General features: G+C 43.5%; 1 protein-coding gene across 1 annotated transcript in view; it reads left to right on the top strand.

Annotated features, from left to right (window-relative positions):
* Positions 1-21,693, top strand: part of LOC140481615 (uncharacterized) — a 209,858-nt gene that overhangs the window by 172,856 nt on the left and 15,309 nt on the right. Inside the window, exons 40-47 of the mRNA XM_072578092.1 lie at positions 1,313-1,411; positions 3,094-3,144; positions 8,843-9,028; positions 10,930-11,063; positions 12,376-12,448; positions 17,728-17,799; positions 17,939-18,067; positions 18,425-18,523. Of these exons, the coding sequence (XP_072434193.1) occupies positions 1,313-1,411; positions 3,094-3,144; positions 8,843-9,028; positions 10,930-11,063; positions 12,376-12,448; positions 17,728-17,799; positions 17,939-18,067; positions 18,425-18,523 (843 nt within the window). The remainder of the gene's footprint in view (positions 1-1,312; positions 1,412-3,093; positions 3,145-8,842; positions 9,029-10,929; positions 11,064-12,375; positions 12,449-17,727; positions 17,800-17,938; positions 18,068-18,424; positions 18,524-21,693) is intronic.

Raw genomic sequence — 21,693 nt, 5'->3', positions numbered from 1 at the left:
CAATAGATCAAATAAAATCTCAACATCAAAAAAAGCAATCCAACTTATCTTCCTTCAGATCTCAGCTGAAGCTGAATTTCCCACTGTCAATGAGACATCCAAATGATTCAGGCCTACCAATGAGGCTACCAGCCAACTATCTGAATTCCATTCTCAGGGAAATTGTTTGCCAATTGCTCACTGCCTCTTCTTCCCTGTTATTGATATCACATTTCACAAATTCCCAAGATCCAATTTGAAATTCTTCAAGGTTAAGTGATTTATTAAAACGCAAACAATTATCATGTCATTTTAAAAAAATATTAAGTTTGATTCGCCAACCTTGTGCACAAGAGATAAAAACATTTTTTTTTAATTGTTGGTCAATCTTTCAATAATCTCATTGAATGCTTGGAACAAAGTTGAGGGGCTGAGTGGCCTCCTCCTGTTGCATCTTTCTCAAATATTCTTGGAAAATAATTTTCCTAACCATACAAAAGAAACAAAGCTGATGGATTCCATGTGTATCATAGTAAAAGCTCCACCCTTATCATTGTTATAGTGATTGGAACTAGGGCCTGGTGGATGTTATTGACTATGAGATCCCTGATTGGGTCTGTTAAGCCAGGCAATCAGGGAGCCCTGGCTGACAGATATAAACAGGAGATTCAGAAGGTCTCCTCAGTCAAAGGGCTAACATGGAACTGGCTGGTCACAGCCCATATACAGTGGACATGTAAATACAGGATGACAGGGTGATGGGGTACTGCCCTCTGTGCAGTTATTTCAATACTATAATTCTGTAACTCACCCTTTCACTCCTAAAAGCCTCCTCATCAATGCATCTCTAAGTTAGTATTTAATAACATGAGAGTGTCACACAATCGCTGGGCCAAAAACAGAAAAACAGAATAGTAAAGGAATACACCCATTTCTGATCGTTCTCCAAGGATCCCGATTGTTTTGGATTTCCTACATTGCAATGTAAACTTTAGCATGGTGTCCATGACCTTATTGGATGCCCACCTGCAATCAATCCAAGGGGTATCCATCAGAAACACTGGGATGATCTTGATGTCCATCCCCCACACTGTTTTCAGAAGATCATTTGGTCTGATAGAGGATCAGAGGGGCAAACATCAGGAATTTCAATTTTCAGACTTCTCGCACAATTAAATTTGCCCTTATTCCATTTAACAAATAACAACAATGACAGACATTCAAGAAGTGTATGGAAAGCACTTTAGGAAGGTTTAACAATGCCTAAGCTTCTCTCTGAGTAGCACTTTTCAGTTTCATTGCTCTTTTTAATATTTGTTTTATTTTGTGACAGGTCCTCCTGGTCCTCAAGGTCTCCCGGGACCGCAAGGAGAGAAAGGCTTAAGAGGTCTTGATGGAATCCCAGGAACAATTGGAGAAAAGGGAAATCAAGGTACGTATGTCTGATGTGTAGGGGTGTATATTGAAGTTGTGAAGCCATTCTAGGGTCCTTTTCAAATTCTGAATAAAAGCTAACAATTCTAACAACTACTTTGAATGACTTTTATTATGTGTTGCTTTTGGAGACCCTGAGAATGCAGTATCATAGAATCCCTACAGTGTGGAAGCCCATCGAGTCTGCACCAACCCTCTGAAGGGCATGCCACCCAGACTCACCCCCTTACCCTAGACCTGCATTTCCCATGGGTAACCCACCCCAGCCTGCACATCCCTGGACACCACGGGCAACTTGGCATGGCCAATCCACCTAACCTGCAGACCCACGCAGACATGAGGAGAATGTGCAAACTCAACACAGACATTTACCCAAGGGTGAAATTGAACCGGGGTCCCTGGTGCTGTGAGGCAGCAGTGCTAACCACTGAGCCACCGTGCCGTCGCATTCCCTCCATTGATCACCGAACACACTCAAAACCGTCCATCAACATATGTTCCAACTGAGACAATGACCACGTCATTAAAGAGGAACTTACAGACAGACTAGGCTCACAGTATTGACCTCTGTGACTACGTGCCCCACACACCAGTCCCCATCCTTCCACAGATCCTGAGGAGTTCCGGACACCTGGAGGATGAATCACCATAAGTCGGGACACTGACAGATTCAAGTGGAGTTCCATGTAGCTTGCTGTAACTTCAAAACCAGGGCTTTACGAGAGACTATTGAAAGCATTAGTGGAGAATGAGGGAATGTGAAGGACCAGCCAATGCAGCAATGGAACAGAATTATATATGAACATAGGGACCTAGAGGGCAGAAATGGGCTGGAATACTGTGACATTTCCCTTCACCCTTGCTTCTCACAGTCAGAAGAAGGGGTAAAAAGATCAGGTTAGCTTCTTTTAGATATGTTGTGGGGAATGGAACATTCTCTCTTCATTCTCATTCAGCCTTATCATGGCTGAAGCCATGACCCAGTGGCCAGTGGTGATTCCTGCCTAACTCACGACAGACATGTGGTTTGAAAAATAACCCCGTGAGACGGGGGCCAGGCCATTTGTTTTTGACAGTCACTGAGCTCAAAGGTTTGGTCTGTGCACATGAACTGATGAGAAGAGAGATTGTGACTTCAGGGAACTTTAAGCCCCAGCCAGGCTCACCTACTGGGCACTGGGGTTGAGTGAGAGATTGCACTGGGATATGGTATGAAAGCAAGGCCAACACGGTTAGGTGGTGCAACAGCCAAGAAGCTGTCTTTTAGCACCCATGACTTTAGGTAAAAATCTCCCCTTGAGATGAAACTCCTTGCTGTTGACTGGTGAGAGAGATAGTACAGGAACTGAAGCTGAAATGCCTCAACCTAGTTTCTGCTGAGCCTTGGCCCATGATGCTCAACTCCCTCCTCAGCCAAGGGTGGATCTCTCAATGGGAGGCACTACTCAAGCTCAGGGGATGAGCCCCAGAGCAAGTGGGACCAAAGCCCGAATGACATGACAATGCTTCACTTCTTTAACTTCTTCCTGAGAGTTTCACAGTAGCAGTGGGCATATTTCTCCATGCTGCATACAAGACTGGATTCTCAGTGAATTTTCTGTGTAACAGAAACATTGGAGGTTGCTCTCATTTATATTGTTGTATCTACCATTGTTTCTGTCCTTTTTGTAAATTCTCTAGGCATCCCAGGAAGAGACATCCCAGGGACTCCAGGACTGCCAGGACTGAAAGGTAAAGTTGCATCTTCTTAAAAAGTGGCTTCACTTCCACTCTTCTACCTCGCTGTCCTCCTTTGGGACAATCCGTATTTCCTACCATTGTTATTTACATACGGTTGCCACATTGACATTTAAAGGTTTAATCCTCTCTTTTAACGTGCCATTTAACACCTTACTTTTCCACTCAGAATATTTTTGCCCATATGTTTGAATCAAGGAATCACTAAATTCGATTCCCATTGTTACAAAGAACTAAAGCTATCCCACTACAGCAACTATCCTTCAAGAGCATTTTCCAAACCTCCAATATCTGTCACCCAGGGCAGCAAATATTGAGAACTCCTAGGTCAGCTCCATCCCACAGATTAGTCAAGCAACAGTCTGACATAGTCACACTTATAAAATTGTAACCTCCAATGATCCCGACACCAATAACATGGTCCCTGGCTGGGTCCTGTCTCATTGGCAGGAGAGACCTGCCAAAGTTGGCAGCACTGTGCTGCCCTGGGAGCACTTGACATTGACTCCAGACCCCTGTGGAATCTCATGACAACAGACCAAACATGGGCAAGGAAATCTCCTGCTCATTATGACCGATTGCCCTCTCGGTCAGCTGCCAACTCTGTGTTGCCTTCCGAGGGGAAAGAACTTGCCTTGTCTCCAAGTGAGGCTTCAGAAGAACCTCGAGGGAGGAGTAATTAAAGCATGGCATTGCTTTCCGCCCAGTCCCTGACATCTCCAGGGATGGGTGGGGGGAATGAGCACCGGAGGTTATAGCCTGTACAGCCTCAAAGGATACAGCACTTCCTGCTCATTAAATTTACCACTTTACCCAAATGTGTACATAATGTAACGAGGAGAATATAATCGTGTGGAAGAAACCGACCTGCCCCTGAGCAGAACATGGAACAGTACAGGACAGGAATGGGCCTTTCTGCTAACCATGTCCTACCAAACATGACGCCAAATCAAACTCATCCTTTCTGCCTGGTCCACATCCCTCCAATTCCTTGCAGAAGTTCCTCCAGCTTTTAAGCCCTCCTCGACACTTAGTCTGAAAGAAGAAAACTCCACCCAGTGTTCGCACTGGAGGCAGTGCAGAAACTTGTAGTCTTTCCGTAATGAGTTATTGTGCTTCCATAACTGCCCTTGAGAAGAAGGTAGTGAACTGCCCTCTTAAACTGCCATGATGTGGAGGAGCCAGTGTTGGACTGCGGTGGACAAAGTTAAAAGCACACAACAACAGGTTTATTTGGAAGCACTAGCTTTTGGAGCACTGCTCCTTCAACAGGTGGTTGTGCAATATAAGATCATAAGGCACAGAATTTATAGCAAAAGATTACAGAGCATGCAACTGGAATAATATATTGAACAAACCTGAATTGTTAAGTCTTTCATCTTTTAGAATGGGTTGCAGGTTTCGGTTCATTAATATGTAAATCCCAGAACTTCTTTTAAGTCACATTCTCGAGATAACTTAAGGTTTTATAATAAAAGGTGACACCTCAGCTCAGACAATGCATTAAAGCTATGAGGTTAGAATCTGTCTGTATCCCAATCTTGAGTCAGACGGGCTCTATTTCCAAAGTAGAATTTACAAAATATTACATGGATTGACTGTCTGCATTGACTAGGCGATAGTGAGGACTGCAGATGCTGGAGATCAGAGTCAAGCTTAGAGTGGTGCTGGAAAAGCACAGCAGGTCAGGTAGCATCCGAGGAGCAGGAAAATTGACGCCCTTCATTAGGAATGAGGGCAAAAGCCCTTCATCAGGAGTGAGCCCTTCCTGATGAAGGGCTTTTGCCCGAAACGTCCATTTTCCTGCTCCTCAGATGCTGTCTGATCTGTTGTGCTTTTCCAGCACCACTCTAAGCTTGTCTGCATTGACTGCCTGCAGATTGTGGATTTTTGAGCAAAATAGAATGTATCTGCCAATACAATTCTGCAAATACAAATTCACCCCATGGACTTAAATGTGTGTATGCGTGCATGAGAGAGAGAATAAGTGAGTGTGCGCGTGTGATTGTGAGTGCACATGAGAGATGTGAAAGCTTGGTAAAGTGTGTGTGTGTGTGTCTGTGTGCCTGTGAGATGCTGCATATGCGGGTGTCAGTGTGGGAGGCATATGTGTGTGTGTGTATGAGAGAGAGCATATGTATGAGAGAGGTCTGCATGAGTGTGTGAGTAAGTAAGAGTATAGGTGCATGTGTGCTTGGATGTATGAGTGTATAGTGCAATAGGGTCACCTGTAGTGTGACATGAACTCAAGGTTCCGGTTGAGGCTATCCTCATGGGTACCGAACTTGGTTATCAGCCTCTGCTCAGCCAATTTGCATTGTTGCCTGTCCTGAAGCCCAAGTCAGGATGGTGTGTGAATTGATTGCAGTCAATTGGAAACAAACAAAGTCCATCCATTGAGGAGTTTGTCTTTTGACGAGAGATTGAGCAGTTTTGGCTTACTCTCTTTAGAGCTTAGTGGGAGGACAGGAGATCTAATTCAGATATAGAAGATGCTAAAGGGGATTGACAAAGTAAAGGTGTATAGGATGTTTCCTCATGTGTGGCAATATAGAACAAGAGGTCATTGTTTTAGGGTAAGGGATAGCAGTTTTAAAACAGATGAGAAATTACTTCTCTCAACAAGTTGTGAATCTGCACAATTCACGCTCTCCAGAGTGCATTGGATACCTGGATACTGAGTACATTTAAGGAGGAGATTGACAGATTTATAATTAGTACTAGGTTGAAGGGTTATGGGGAGCAGGCAGGATAATGGGGTTGAGAGTGAGATGAGATCAGTCACGATGGTATTAAATGGAGGAACAGGATTGGGGTGCTGAATTGCCTGCTCCTGCTCCAAGTCCACTTGCTCTTATTCAGTAATCAGATCTGTTCTACGACAAACAACTCATCAATTCTATTTGGAAAGCGTCTTTTAATCTACAGCAAACAGAACTCAAAAGTGAACGCAACAACATCTCATGATAAAAGCCACGTTAGTTCTCCAGCAAATTATAGTCCCATTGTTTATGTCCGTGGTGTCCTACCTGGATACATCTCCTTGCTTTTGAGAAGAATGGGGCCCCTAGATGCAGATGGAATTCCCCATTGTACGGTTTTGCAACTCTGGGATTAAACATGGCTTGGCATACCAACAACAGTCTGTACAGGGATTGGTGATTTCTCTCGATGCAGAGAAGGCATTTGACCGAGTTGAGTGACCATACCTTTTCTATAGTCTGGAGCGGTTTGGCTTGGACAAATTCTTTATAAGATGGGTAAAGGTACTCGACAGTGACCCTCTCGCCGTGGTCATTACCAATGGGGTCTGATCCAGAAGTTTTAGTAGCCAGCAGGGCTGTCCCCTTTCACCATTGCTGTTCACGTTGGTGACTGAACCATTGGCGGAGGCCATTCGTGGGGATCCTGATATATCAGCTCCAGAAGTGGGGTCAAAATTACATAAGATTTCGTTGTACATGGACAATGTCCTCATTTGTTTGGTCAAATCCAGCAGTTTCAGTGCCTCACCTGATACAGTCCATCAGTGCATTTGGCGCCTTTTCAGGGTAACAAGATTAATCTTGCAAAATCAGAGGCTACGCCTAGGGGTGGTCTTACAAAGGTGCTAGGTCTTGAGAGTGAGTATTAATTCCCAGTTAAGTGGTCACAGGGGGTTTTGTGTATTTGGGTATATTCATTACTCCAGTTCTGGATCGGCTGTTCAAAGCTAATTTTGTTCAATTATTTGACAAAATCAAACAAGACCTTCAAAGACGGGAGGCACTTCCGGTCCCGTGGTTGGCTCGGATAGCGCTTATTAAGGTGAATATTCTCCCCCGTTTGTTATACCCTATACAGATGCTCCCCCTGATTTTCGATAAGCAAACTCTCAGGAGACTGAATGGCTGATTCAGCTCCTTTATTTGGCATCGTAAGTGGCCCCTCATTAAATTAGCTAAACTTCAATTGCCTCACAGATTGGAGGGAGTGGATCTCACAAACGTTAAAAGCTACCAACTAAGTTCGCTTTTATCCTACGTGAGTGATTGGGCTTGTGGGGACCCTCTTTCAATATGGTTAGATATTGAAACCTCACAGGCCAGGTGCCCCCTTACGAGTTTGCTGTTTTTGGACGAAATGAGGACAGACAGGGAATATTACCATAACCCAATTATCATCAATACTGTTAAAGCATGGAGGGCAATTCAACAGCGGGAAGGCAGTATTGGCGAAACATTTCCTCTTACACCTACAGTGGGTATACCAGGTTTTCAACTGGGGCTGATAGATTCAGGATTCAAACATTGGGCAGCTAGGGGTGTGTCTTGCGTGGACGATTTATTTGAGGGAGACACAATGATGTCCTTTGATCAGTTAGCACGGAAATACAAGCTATTTAACAGGGACCTGTTTTTGACAACACTTTTGACTGATCCCTACAAATCCAACATAGAGAGAAAGCTGGATTATTCCTGATGAAGGGCTTTTGCCCGAAACGTTGATTTCGCTGCTCGCTGGATGCTGCCTGAACTGCTGTGCTCTTCCAGCACCACTAATCCAGTATTTGATTTTCAGCATCTGCAGTCATTGTTTTTACCATAGAGAGAAGGCTGCTGGGTGCTCAGTGCTAAGAGTACACTTTCTGTCAGCACTTTATATCATCAGTTGGGGGTTGCCCCCTCAGATGAGTTTGATCAACTCTGCAGGGTGTGGGAGAGAGAGCTAGGCATTGAGGTCACCTCAGGGGCATGGGAAGATATTTGGAAGAATGCAAGAACGATATCAATTTGTAAGAAGACCCATGCTTTACAGGGTCTATTTGGGTCTGGACCGTTTGTCAAAATTTAAACGGGGTATCTTCAATATGTCCCAACTGCAAGGTGTGTATGGGCACTCTTACCCACTGCCTCTGGTCCTGTGGTAGGCTTCAAACGTACTGGAGTGCTGTGGCGGGTGCAATGAAGAGGATTTTGGGTGTAAGGGTGGAGAAGGACCTTATCTCTCTTCTTCTGGGCCTGCCCAGTGTGTTCCCTGCAGATGTGCAAAAGAAAAAACTTTTCAACACCCTCACTTTCTGCGCAAGAAAGAATATTTTGCTAGGTTAGGTATCCGAAACCTCCCCTCCCGCTCCCCCAACCCGGGCCTGTCGTGTTACTGGAAGATTGTTATGGAGCACATTCCCCTTGGATTTTCTCACAAGTGTGGTACACCACAAAACTGAGAATTTTTATAAGACATGGCAGCCCCTTTTGGAATACCTGGACACAGATTTATCTGCCACACGAATAAGAGCTTTTATAAAAACTGTAATAATTGTGTTTTGCAAGTCCAATATCCAGGGAGGAGGAACTGCGAACCTATGAGTGTCTCGTTTGGCTGAGTTGAGTTATTACTATCTTGTACTTTGTTGTTGGTTATTATTTATTTAGTTAAATAGATAGTTGGTTTTTTTCATTGTATGTTTTTCTATGTATATTTATACATTTGTACATGAGGGAGGGTTAGGCTTTTTTTTACTTTTTCTGTGTTCATTCTTTGTATTGTTTTGAATTGTAATGTTTTTTATTTGTTGTGATATTTTAAAAAATCTATTTTTTCAATAAAAATATATTTTAAAAAAAACATGACGTGGTTCTTTCGAAGTGTGATTACCTGTAGAACTGAGAGAATGTAGTCTGCATTGCGGTAACAGTGTGTTCTTCCACAGGATCAAAAGGTGACTCTGGCTTACCAGGATTCCCAGGCTCACCTGGTGTTCCAGGTATTAAAGGCGACCGAGGATTCCCAGGCCTTAAAGGCCATCAGGGCATTCAAGGTCCACCTGGACCCGCCAGTGTGGCTCTAGAGGGGCCAAAAGGTGAAAAAGGAAATGTGGGTGAACAAGGCCTTCCGGGTAAGTTGCCTAACAGTAAGACATTGCCTGTGATAACAAATTGTTAGAAGCACATTAACCTCCTGCTCCTCGTGGAAAATCGCGATCCACAGCAGGCCATTCAGCCCACCCTGGCTCCTACCCTCTCCACTTCTCTGTTCCTTTCCCGAAGCTCCATAACTATTTTCCTTTATTTATCCGATTCCCTTATGGAGATTATCATGGAATCTGCTTCCAGCACTCTTTCAGGGAGCTCATTCCAAATCATTACAACTCGCCGCATGACAAAAGCAGATTCCCTTTATCTCCGTTGCAGATTCCTCGACAATTAACTTGCATCACCATTCCCCGATTACTGACCCACCTGCTGCTGGAAACTGCTGCTTCTTCTTAGAAATAAAAGCACTCTCATAATTGGAAGATAATCAAAACTATACTGGAATTATAATTATATATAATTACATATATTGCATTTATGATTTTAGAGGATAAAGGCTCCACAATCTCTTGACATGCTTGGAAAAGATCTCATGACAATTTTTGAATAAGAGCAGGATGCTTTCCCCAATGTGCAGCATAATTTATGCAACACGTTAATTGGTCATGTCTTCTCATTGCTGTCCAACTTGGTTATTTGTTTCCGAAACAGAATTGCATTTAATTAGCATCCTACATGACCATAGGTCTTCCTGGAGTACTCTGTCAGTTTCGCCACAGTTAGCACCCTTGAACTGCAATGAGACAGTGGTCAGATGTCAATTAAGGGATTGTGATGTCAATTAAGGACTAAATATTTTTTTCAAAAAACCAAAAGAACTGTTGATGCTGGAAATCAGGATCAGAAACAGGAATTTGCTGGAAAAGTTCAGCATGTCTGGCAGCATCTGTGGAGAGAAAGCAGAGCTAATATTGGGGTCCAGTGACCCTTTTTCAGAACTGGTGGTAGCTAGGAAAGGTAGAGAAAAAACCAGAAAATATTTTTCTAGCCCACTTTAGACAAAGCTTCCTTCATATCTCTGTAATTGCCCTAATTTGTGTTGAGGAGACCTGACTTGCTCTCCCTCAAGTGGAAGTTGTAATTCTGACAATTTGTGTTTGTTAACCTCCCCCGCCCAAGAGGACCCTTAACTACAAGGTCTCTTATTAACCTTACCTCACTACACATTACTGTGTCGAAAGTAATATCTACTCAGTGACAAGATATAATTCATTGTGTACTGTAGAAATCTGTTTTCCATGTTACCCTTGCCCATTGGATTGTCCAGTAATTATGCAGATTAAAATCACCTGTGACAATTGTATCGCCCTTTTTACACATCTCTATTATCTGTAAATTTTATTCTTTGCCCGACAGCGAGGCAATTCTTCTGTGGCCTGTAGACAGTTCCCACCATTACTTCTTCCCCTTGCTATTACATTCTTCCACCAAAACTGAATGCATAAAAAGGGAACTTCAGAAAACAGATTGTCTCACATGCAGCTCTCCAATCCAGGAGGAAAGAACACCAACAGACAATTCTGAGATTGACTGCCTTCCAACCCTGCTGTGACCCCTACTCAAAGCTAACCCTAAAATCTCTGGTTTAATGGGTGGGAGTTTGACCACACCCATCCAGTCTGCTTCTATTGTTCCAACTTTTAAAAATAAACCCCAAGGTTCACAAGTTGTTTACCTTCTCATTGAATACTCAGCACCTGTACCCCAATCTCTCTCTCAAAGAAATTAAGGCAAACATACACCTCTTAACGCCACAGCATCCTTATAAAGGGTTGTTTCTGAATATTCATTTGCAGTCATAAAGGTATAATGCAGCTTTTCAGTTGCAGAGCTACTGAGCTCTAAGCGTGTGGTGTTTGGGATTTGCTTGGAAGGTAATTAGTAAGTATTAACGTTTGAACCGTTTACACCTTCCTTTTTACAGGAGCACCAGGAATTCCCGGAGGTCCTGGATCTCCAGGATTCAAAGGAGACAAAGGAGACAAAGGAGACACAGGTGCCCCAGGACTCCATGGCTTTCCAGGACCCAAGGGAGAACAGGGAATCCAGGGATCTCCTGTAAGTTAGATCACTTACTGAGTAAGTTAAACTATTCACTGCTCTTCCTTGTTACATTCTAGAGGAAGGTGGATTAAACTAATTAAGGAAGTCGAAGAATATGCTAATAGGATAGGGTGAAGGCGAATGGGAGGAACCTGTGTGGAGCAGAAACATCAGGATGGACCAGTTGGGTGGAATGGCTTATTTCTGTGTTGTAAACTGAATGTGATTTTATCCATTAATGTAATCAATTGCTGTGAACTCTATAGCCATATTCCAAATGTTCCACATTGTCAGGTAGATGCAGATGGCATCTAGCTGACAGTACAGAGACTTGGCCAGCTATGTCCTATTCACAAAACGCAGGAGAAATCCAATCCAGCCAATTACCAAATCGTCAACCTCCTCTCGAGCATCAGCAAAGTGATTTGAGAATTTGTTTTACAGTGCGATCAAGTGTCACTAACTCAGCAATAATCTGCTCACTGATGCACAGTTTGGATTCTACCAGGGCCACTCAGTTCCTGACCTCATTACAGCCTTAATATTCAAGAATATACAATATTCAATAACTTACTTATTCACAAATTTATTATACAGCGATTTCTTGCAACAGAACATTGCTGCAAGAGTTCTGCAGTGTAGTGATATAGGTCTAACTATCTGCATCTTCTTCATCAGTGGCCTTTCCTCTATCACAAAGTCAGAAGTGAGGATATTTGCTGATGATCGTACAATGTTCAGCACCATTCTCAACTCTGCAAATACAGCAGCAGTCTGAGTGCAGCAAGACCTAGATAACATGCAGCCTAATAAGAGGCAAATGACATTTGTGCCACACAGATGCCACTCTCCAACGAGAGTGAGCCTAACTATCACCCCTTGTTTTTAATTGCACTCTGATGGCTGAATACCCCAAATGTGGTAATTACCATTGACCAGAAACTGAGCATGGCCAGCCGTATAAATATAGTGTCTACAGAAACGGGTCAGAGGCTGGAACCTCTGCAGCTGGGAACTTGCCTCCTGACTCCTCAAAGCCAGTTCACTGTCTACAAGGCACAAGGAATGGAATGGAATTTGATGGAATTCTCCCCACTTTCCTCAATGAGTACAACTTAAACTCTAATAAGTGTGATACCATAGATGGAGTGGATCAGTCAGGATATATTTTACTGGAGGGACAAGATCAAGGAGCTGAAAATTCTACAATATAGGAATTTAAAACTAAACATGTTGACCAAAGTAGTGACTTACGATTAAACACTGTAAAGCAGGTGTTGATTAGTTTTATTCCAAATGTTTAAAGCTGGATTATCTTTCCCCACAGGGTGTTGCTGGTTACCAAGGTGTTCCAGGACAGAAGGGTGAATCAGGACCTCATGGAGTTCCAGGCTTTATTGGTTTGTTAATATCTCATTGAAATATGGAAGCACTAATCTAGTGTCATTAAAGTGTATGTGGTTACAACGCGTAGAGTTGGATTCTATGAGTAAAACAGGTTAACCTGTACACCATTGACCTTGTAAATATGGGGCTAGGAGGAATATAAAAAGGAAAGAACTTACATTTCTATAACACCTTTTACCTTTCGAGTGTACCCAGATGACTTAACAGAAGCACACTCTTTGAAGTATATTAATAGTTGTAAAAGAAACACATCAGGTAATTCACACACAGGAAGCTGCCATAAACAATGAGATTCTGACCAGATAATCAGTTTTCATGGCATCAATTGAGACCTTGGTTTAATGTCTCAGCTACATGATAGCATTCCTGACTCTGCTGTGCTCCCTCTGTGCGACCCTGCCATAGTACACCATATATTCAGTGCTGATCCTGTGACAGTACAATGCTCTCTCAGTGCAAAAGTGTAGCACTCCATCAGTACTGACCCATTGACAGTGCAGGACTGTCTCAGTACTGCCCTTCCATCAATACAACAATCCCTCGGCACTGATGCTTTGATATTGCAGCACTCCCTCAGTACCGATCCTCTAACAATGCAGCACTACCTCCATACTGTGCCTCTGACTTTGCAGTGTTCCCTCAGTATTGACCCATCCCACAGTGCAGTGCTCCCTCAGTACTGACCCTCAGTTGAGTGGGATTGTCAGCTGGATTTTTTGTTCTCATATCTCTGGAACCAGACCTGTATTCCTATTCCTGATGAAGGGCTTTTGCCCGAAACGTCGATTTTCCTGCTCCTCGGGTGCTGCCTGACCTGCTGTGCTTTTCCACTCTAATCTAGACTCTGGTTTACAGCATCTGCAGTCATTGTTTTTAACCCTGTATTCATAACCTTCAGAATCAGAGGCAATTGCAGTGTCCGCTGAACCATGGCCAATGCTATCCTCAATATTAGCAGGTTTTGAATGCTTATCCAGAGTTTGTGCTTCCAGTTTGAGGTACTATATGCAAAGAGCACAGACTGTCATTCCCCTCTCAGCTCTAGAATTGAGGCTTACCGGGTTTGAAGTTCTGAATGGACAGTATTGGTTTCATTGGCTGCATGTCTGACTGCCAATACATCATTCATGGAATCACCACATTCTGAATTATGGTGTGATCATCAGTAGGTCCTACAGGATTGACCTCTGACCTTCCACCCCATAACATCAAATCCCAGCCATTGAACCAAGCCCCAGAGAAATAGGAGCAAAAATAGCTGATAGAGACCCTGCCTTTTTTTTTTACATCATAACCATTCATCAAACTCTTTCTATTTAATTGAAGTCCCTTATCACTGGTATTACCTTGACACGTCTCTTCTGCAGCTTCTCTAACACCTTAATATCCTACCCATAACCCTTCATTGCATCAAATTCTTGGCACTAATTATTTTGCTCTTTCTAATGCGTCTCATATCTCATTATTCCTGATTGTTTGAGACACTGCCATAGCAGGTTCTCTGTAGAATCTAGCAGGAAGATAGTCTGCATAGGAACTGGTTGATCTCCCACAACTCTGAACTTCCTTCCCTGAACTCCCATAGCTGCTGTGTTACAACACATCACTGATAAATGAATCCAATATTTCAAAATGTTTTGAAGGAAAAAATCATTAATACATTTTGATTTGTGCACCCACAAGCATAATAGCACAGTTTTTAATACTTGAAAGCAAACTGGCATATTGAATATTATTAATGTGGAGTGTGCGTGAAGAATGCAATTTGACATTGAAATGAGACAATTTTCATTCGGCATAGTTATGAAAGTAGTATTGTCTGATTGATTTAATTGAGTTTTGAACTTAATTTTGCTCAGGTAACACTCTCCAAATATGCATCTTGTCTGACTCTGGTATAGACTAATGGACCCACTAATAAATCCTCCTGATAACTACTCCTGCACCTCCACAATCCTTCCATATCCGCCACAAATTCACCTGCACCTCCACAATCCCTCCATATCCGCCACAAATTCACCTGCACCTCCACACACATCATTTACTGCATCCGCTACACCCGATGTGGCCTCCTCTATATTGGGGAGACAGGCCGCCTACTTGCGGAACGTTTCAGAGAACACCTCTGGGACACCCGGACCAACCAACCCAACCACCTCGTGGCTCAACACTTCAACTCCCCCTCCCACTCCACCAAGAACATGCAGGCCCTTGGACTCCTCCATCGCCAGACCATAGCAACACGACGGCTGGAGGAAGAGCGCCTCATCTTCCGCCTAGGAACCCTCCAACCACAAGGGATGAACTCAGATTTCTCCAGTTTCCTCATTTCACCTCCCCTCAACTTGTCTCAGTCCCAACCCTCGAACTCAGCACCGCCTTCCTAACCTGCAATCTTCTTCCTGACCTCTCCACCCCCACCCCCACTCCGGCCTATCACCCTCACCTTGACCTCCTTCCACCTATCGCATTTCCAACGCCCCTCCCCCAAGTCCCTCCTCCCTTTATCTTAGCCTGCTGGACACACTTTCCTCATTCCTGAAGAAGGGCTCATGCCCGAAACGTTGATTTTCCTGCTCCTTGGATGCTGCCTGACCTGCTGCACTTTTCCAGCAACACATTTTCAACTACTCCTGATAACCGTTCATCCCATTACTTATCACGAACCTTTCTACCACTAACTTAAATAAATTTAAGATTCTGCATCCACCACCTTGAGCATAAGAACATACTAATTAGAAGCAGGATATGCCCCTCAGTCTTCAAGCCTGCTCCATTGCTTAATAAGATCATGGCTAATCTGACTACTCCACAGTCTAACCTACTCCTGATAACCTTTCATCCCATTACTTATCACAAGCCTTTCCTACTGCTACCTTAAATATATTCTAAGATTCTGCATCCACCACCTTTTAAGGAAAAGCGTTCCAAAAGACTCTTAACCCTCTGTGAAAGAAAGTTATCCTCATCTCTATCTTCAATGGGCAACATGTTATTCTTCTTTCCATATTCTCCCACGAGTGAAACATCCTTTCCACATCCACCCTGTCAAGACTCCTATTGTTCCAATTAAAACCCCTCTTACCCTTCTCAATTCCAGCAGATATATGTATACCTTGCCAACCTTTCCTCATAGGATAACCCACACTTTTCCAAGTAACAGTTTACTAAATTTTCTCTTCCAATGCATTTAGATTTTTCCTTAAATGCAGAGACCAGTACTGTGCACAGTCTTACCAGTGCCCTATATAAGTGTAGCAATACTTCCCTTTTTCTGTATTCAACTTGCCTCGTAATAAACAGAAATTTCAATTAACTTTCCCAAGTACTTGTTGTATTTGCATTCCAAACTATGATCCCTCTGCATCTCAGTGTACTGCACTGTCTCACCATTTAAATAATATGCTTCTTTTTAATTCCTCATGCCGATATAGATAATTTTGCATTTCCCCATATTATAGTCCATTTGCCAGATACTGGTCCACTCGCTTAGTCACAGAGTCATAGAGCTGTGCAGCACGGAAACAGACGCTTCAGTCCAACTTGTCCATGCTGACTAGATATCCTACATGAATCTAATCCCATTTGCCAGCATTTGGCCTATATCCCTCTAAACCCTCTATTCATATACCCATCCAGATGTCTTTTAAATGTTATTGTACCAGCCTCCACCACCTCATCTGGCAGCTCACTTGATACAAATAACATTGACTGCATGAAAACATTGCCCCTTAGGTCCATTCTAAGTCTTTCCCCCTTCATCTTAAACCCAAGCCCTCTAATTTTAGATTCCCCTACGCTTGGTAAAAGACCTTGGTTCTTCACCCTATCTATGCCCTTCATGATTTTATAAACCTCTATAAGCTCACCCCTCTGCCGCTGACATTCCAAGGAAAACAGCCCGAGCCAATTCAGCCTCTCCCTGTAGCTCATACCATCCAACTCCCAACAAAATCCTTGTAAATCTTTTCTGAATGCTTTCAAGTTTCACAACATCTTTCTGATAGCAGGGAGGCTAGAATTGAATGCAGTATTCCAAAAGTGGCATCAACGATTTCCTGCACATTCATATCAATATCTGTGTATCACCTCTGCTTTACAGTTTACTTTCTGATCAATCTTTTTGTCACTGGGCAAATTTGGCAGCCATACCTGTAGTACTCTTCACCCAAGTCATTCATACAAATGTTTAGAAATTGTGACCCCAGGACTGATCCTTGTGACATTGCATCTTGCCAACCAGAAAATTATCCATTTATTCCTACTCACTGCTTACTGTCAGCTAGCCAGTCTTCTATCCTTGCTAATATATTACCTCCTACATCATCAACTATTACTTTCAACATTAAACTTTGATGTGACACCTAATCAGATGCCTTCCGAAAATCTAAATGCAGTAAATCTACCAGATCCTGCAGCCTATGTTCTTTCTTCAAAGAATTATAATACATTGGTTCAGTGTGATTTCTCTTTCACACAAATATGGTGACTCTAGCCAATTGCCTTGAATTTTTCGAAGTGTTCTGGTATAAAATCTTTATGACATTTGTGACATCTTCCCTACAACTAACTTTAAGTTAACTAGCTGTCGTTCCTTGCTTTCTCCCTCACTGTCTCTCTTCCCCCCTCAGCCCCCTTCAAGTAGCTGCATCCTTCGTAATCGCACTGCAGTTGTATCATGCGACGATCAGAATGGTGGGGACTGAATTAAATGGCATCTTGTCTTTTCTTGTCCATTCCTTCATAGACTTCAAATGTCCTGATTGGTAATCTGTGAAAATCCATGATTCCCATCCTCCTTCTCTGACATCAGGATCGGTTTTAGTTTCCATTCTCTATTCACTGTTCCAATGCAGGATCGGAGTATAGGTCAAGGCGGGCTGTTACACCCAGTTAACGTCAGCCACCTCTCATTTTAGATCAGTAACGGATGATTAGCTCACAGTCAGAAATTGTGGATGAAGAATTGTGGCGGGAACCAAAAGACAATGACTTTGGTTTTCCAAGTGAGGGGCTGGACATATACCGGGGGGAAAAGGAACAGGCCAAAAGTAGACGCTTGGGGAATACCAGTGTTAATGGTGTGAGATTGTGAAGGGAGGTCGTGTGAGGAGATTCTCTGCTCATTATTGGACTGATATAGCGAAGTGCATTGTAAACCGTTTACATCCGTGGAATCCTTTCTGTCTGTTTGATTTCTTTCAAAAATCTTGGGTAATTTCTTATTTGAAAGACATTCCATGTAACATAATTTCCACAAATGTCCTTCTAGGAATCAAAGGTCTTCCAGGATCTCCCGGATTTCCAGGGCCACAGGGTGATAGAGGTGTGCCTGGACAACCAGGTAAATATCTTGCTCTGTTTCCATTTGATTCTCAGTCACCAGGCAGAGAATTGTGATATGTTCTAAATTTAGGTGTTGAATCTGCCTCAGGCTGTCTCAGGTCAGGTCTTTTGCTGACCATGTGATGCTTTGTTAACAGGTCCGCCTGGTCCTGTCGGACCACAAGGACCCCTGCAGGTTGTGAAGGGAGATGCTGGATTTCCTGGCCGTCCGGGAGAAGACGGACCGAAGGGATACCCTGGGTTTCCAGGCATTAAAGGAGACAAGGGTAAGAAAATATTCCTCATCATGGGTTAAGGAAATCTGCAAAGAATCGTTTGCCCTTTGGGTGGGAACCCGCCCACTCAGTTCACCAGCTGGGCTGTGGGCAACATGAGGTTGAATGCAAATGCAAGTCTGCTCCCGATGGATGAGATTCCCTTCCCGGGCCCAAGTCAGAGATTATCCCCATTAGCAAATGGGAATGTTCAAGCCAATCACTGGCCTTACCCTTCCCTGTCTGTGGAAGTTCCTCGAAGTGCGTAACTGTCTGAGCATTCTGCCCTTCTGTATATCTCACTTGGTCAAGGATCACTCCCAAATTACGAGAATATCAATTCTTATTTATATCTGTTACCCATTGCAGGTCAGGCAGGTCTAATCGGTACTCCTGGTGAACCAGGGTCTCCTGGATTTGAGGGAAGGCCTGGACTGAAAGGAGAAATTGGCCCATCTGGTCCAGCAGGTAAGTGGTGGCCAGTTGGTATATCAGCTCATAGGGGATTGTCCAGAAATGAAACTGGACACCTTCCTTTGTACGGTCAGCATGACTCTGGTCTCAGTTCAGGCTCTTGCACACTATGGTTTTTAAATGAATGACTGGAACTGCAGATCAAGATTGAGTGTCACGTTGAGGATAAATCACCACTGATTACCTTTAATTAAGAAATCTCACAGACAATCAAGTACTGAAACAATAATTTCAACTTTATTGCATGTAGCAACCAAAATAAGACCCCTTAATTAAGCAAGTTAAGCCTGACAACCTAACTTGGCTATTAGCCCTTCCTGAAGAAGGGCTTATACCCGAAACGTCGATTCTCCTGCTCCTGGGTTGCTACCTGACCTGCTGCGCTTTTCCAGCAACACATTTTCAGCTCTGATCTCCAGCATCTGCAGTCCTCACTTTCTCCTAATTTGGCTATTACCCAATTTACGATGGAATCCAGCCAGGATTTCACCAACAGTGTCTGATTCTGGAAGTGTCCAAGGTTTTATCCCTGTGTAGTGTTATTCTTTGAAGTGCTGCTGCTGACCTGTTCTGGTGTTGGATTCATACTCAATTTTCTCTCTTTCAAGTCTGCAGTGTGACATTATTGATATTTTAATAGATTCTTTCATCTCCAACATTGATAACAATTCTGGAGTCCTCAAGTCTGTAGCTTGCCTTCTTATCAGAAGTAGCTCCCCTGTCCCTTGTTACATTCAGAGTTAGCTCTCTGTTTAAAAACCTGCAATTAACCCTTTTACTTCAGAACATTCATTCTGCAGGCAGACTTAATTGCCCAATTGTCATGAGACAACAAGTTCTCAAGCAGTTGTTACCTTCTCTCCCCCAAGAAACAGCTTGTTTCTGTTGTTTCTCCCCAGAGATGGTTAATTCACATGTAACTTTGAATTCTTTTGTAACAGTTTCTCCTTGTCCCTTTCATCTCAATAAACAGTTTAGTCGAGAGAGAGGTATTGCTGCTTCTTTCAGTAAGTTTAAAGCTATGAAGTTTACCTTGTCACAGTAGGATGGTCCTAATCTAAGGACAGTCTGTAGGGGTAGTTTATTCTTCTGCTCATGCCAGAGTCAATCAGAATGGATCATTCATTTATTCTGCTGCTAAGAATAATGGGGTCAGAAGTTTTGCTTTGGCAGGTAGGACTCTTGATGGAGATTAGTCCTGAATGAAATGAAATTTCTGGTGAAAAAGGCACTCAGCAACAAATAATATAAGGTCTTTAAAACTCCCCAGTATCCAATGCTGTCCAATGTTGTCCAATACTGGTAGTGCTATGTTCTCATTTCCTTTCTCTATTCTTCACTGGGATGTGGAGGCTGCTGACAGGCCAGCATCTGTTGCCTATCCCAAAATTCCCTTGAACTCAGTAGTTTGCCTGACCATCTCAGACAGCAGTTAACACCATGTCGCTGTGGGCCTGGAGCCACATGTCGCTCACACCAGGTAAGGAAGGCAGATTTCCTTCCTGATAGAACATTAGTCCTATGGGACTATTTGGGAGGCAATGGCCTAGTGGTATTGTCATTAGACTGTCACTCTGGAGATTGAGGTGATGTTCTGGGGACCTGGGTTCGAATCCTGTCGTGGCTAATGGTGGAATTTGAATTCAATAGTAATCTGGAAATAAGTGCCATCAAATCATTGTTAATTGTTAGGAAAAGCCCATCATTGCCCTTTAGGGAAGGAAATCTGCTATCCTTACCTGGCCTGGCCTACATGTGACTCCAGACCCACAGCAAATTGGTTGACTCTTAACTGCCCTCTGGGCAATAAATACTAGTCTAGCCAGTGATGTCTGTATCCATGAATGAAAGAATTGGTGAACCAAATGGAATTTTACAGCAATTGCCAATAGTTCATATTTTCACCCAATATTAGGATTCACTTTCAATTCCAGGCTTATTAACTGACTATAAATGTCACGCTGCCAGGGTAGGAATTGAATCTGTACCATCAGCACATGGACCAGGACCTCTGGGTTACTCGTCTACTGATATTGCCATTAGCCCACTTTCTTCAAAAATATAACTGCGTGTTCTTAATTTAAATCGCACTGATTCAGACTTTGATTTTATCCAGAACTGGATGTGCGATAATTCACTCAATTAAATATTGGGAAGGTGAAAATTATTGTCTTCTGTCAGTGCTTCAATTTTCATTCCCTTGCCAGCAACTCCACCCCTTGCCCAACTTGAAGTGGTCCAAGGCTAAAGTAAACTTTAACCCAGCCACCTCTGTCACTGTAATATGAGCTTTGATCCATTCTACCACGAAGGCCATTTATTCCTGTCTCTGACAAAACTCAACACCACCCAACATTAGCTCATCTTCTCCATGCACATTCAACTGTTCCGACAGCCTCCAGACTGGGCTCCCATTAAGCATCCCCCTCCACCCCCCCTCCCAAATAAACTCGAGCTCCTTTGCATTCCCCTTCATTCCTCGTTCCTGTGTTTGCAGAATTACATTAGTCCTGGGCCAAGCAAATCTTTAGCTTTAGATTTCTCACACTTGTGTTAATATCCCAACATGGCCCATCCTTCTATATTACTGTGGCCTCCTTCATCCCAACATCCCGGTCTGCACTGTCACCCCCTTCATCCCAATATCCCGGTCTGCACTGTCACCCCCTTCATCCCAATATCCCGGTCTGCACTGTCACCCCACTCATCCCAACATCCCGGTCTGCACTGTCTCCCTCTTCATCCCAACATCCCGGTCTGCACCATGTCCTCCTTCATCCCAATATCCCGGTCTGCACTGTCTCCTCCTTCATCCCAACATCCCAACATCCTGGTCTGCACCGTCTCCTCCTTCATCCCAACATTCTGGTCTGCACTGTCTCATCCTTCATCCCAATATCCTGGTCTGCACCGTCTCCCCCTTCATCCCAAAATCCCGGTCTGCACCGTCTCCTCCTTCATCCCAACATTCCGGTCTGCACTGTCACCCCCTTCATCCCAACATTCCGGTCTGCACTGTCACCCCACTCATCCCAACATCCCGGTCTGCACTGTCTCCTCCTTCATTCCAACATCCCGGTCTGTACTGTCTCCTCCTTCATCCCAACATCCCAGTCTACACCGTCTCCTCCTTCATCTTAATATCCTGGTCTGCACTGTCTCCC

This window comes from Chiloscyllium punctatum, chromosome 9, assembly GCF_047496795.1.
Source record: "Chiloscyllium punctatum isolate Juve2018m chromosome 9, sChiPun1.3, whole genome shotgun sequence".
NCBI lineage: Eukaryota > Metazoa > Chordata > Chondrichthyes > Orectolobiformes > Hemiscylliidae > Chiloscyllium > Chiloscyllium punctatum.
Note: the sequence above shows the minus strand (reverse complement) of the source record. Positions and strands in the feature narration are given on the sequence as shown.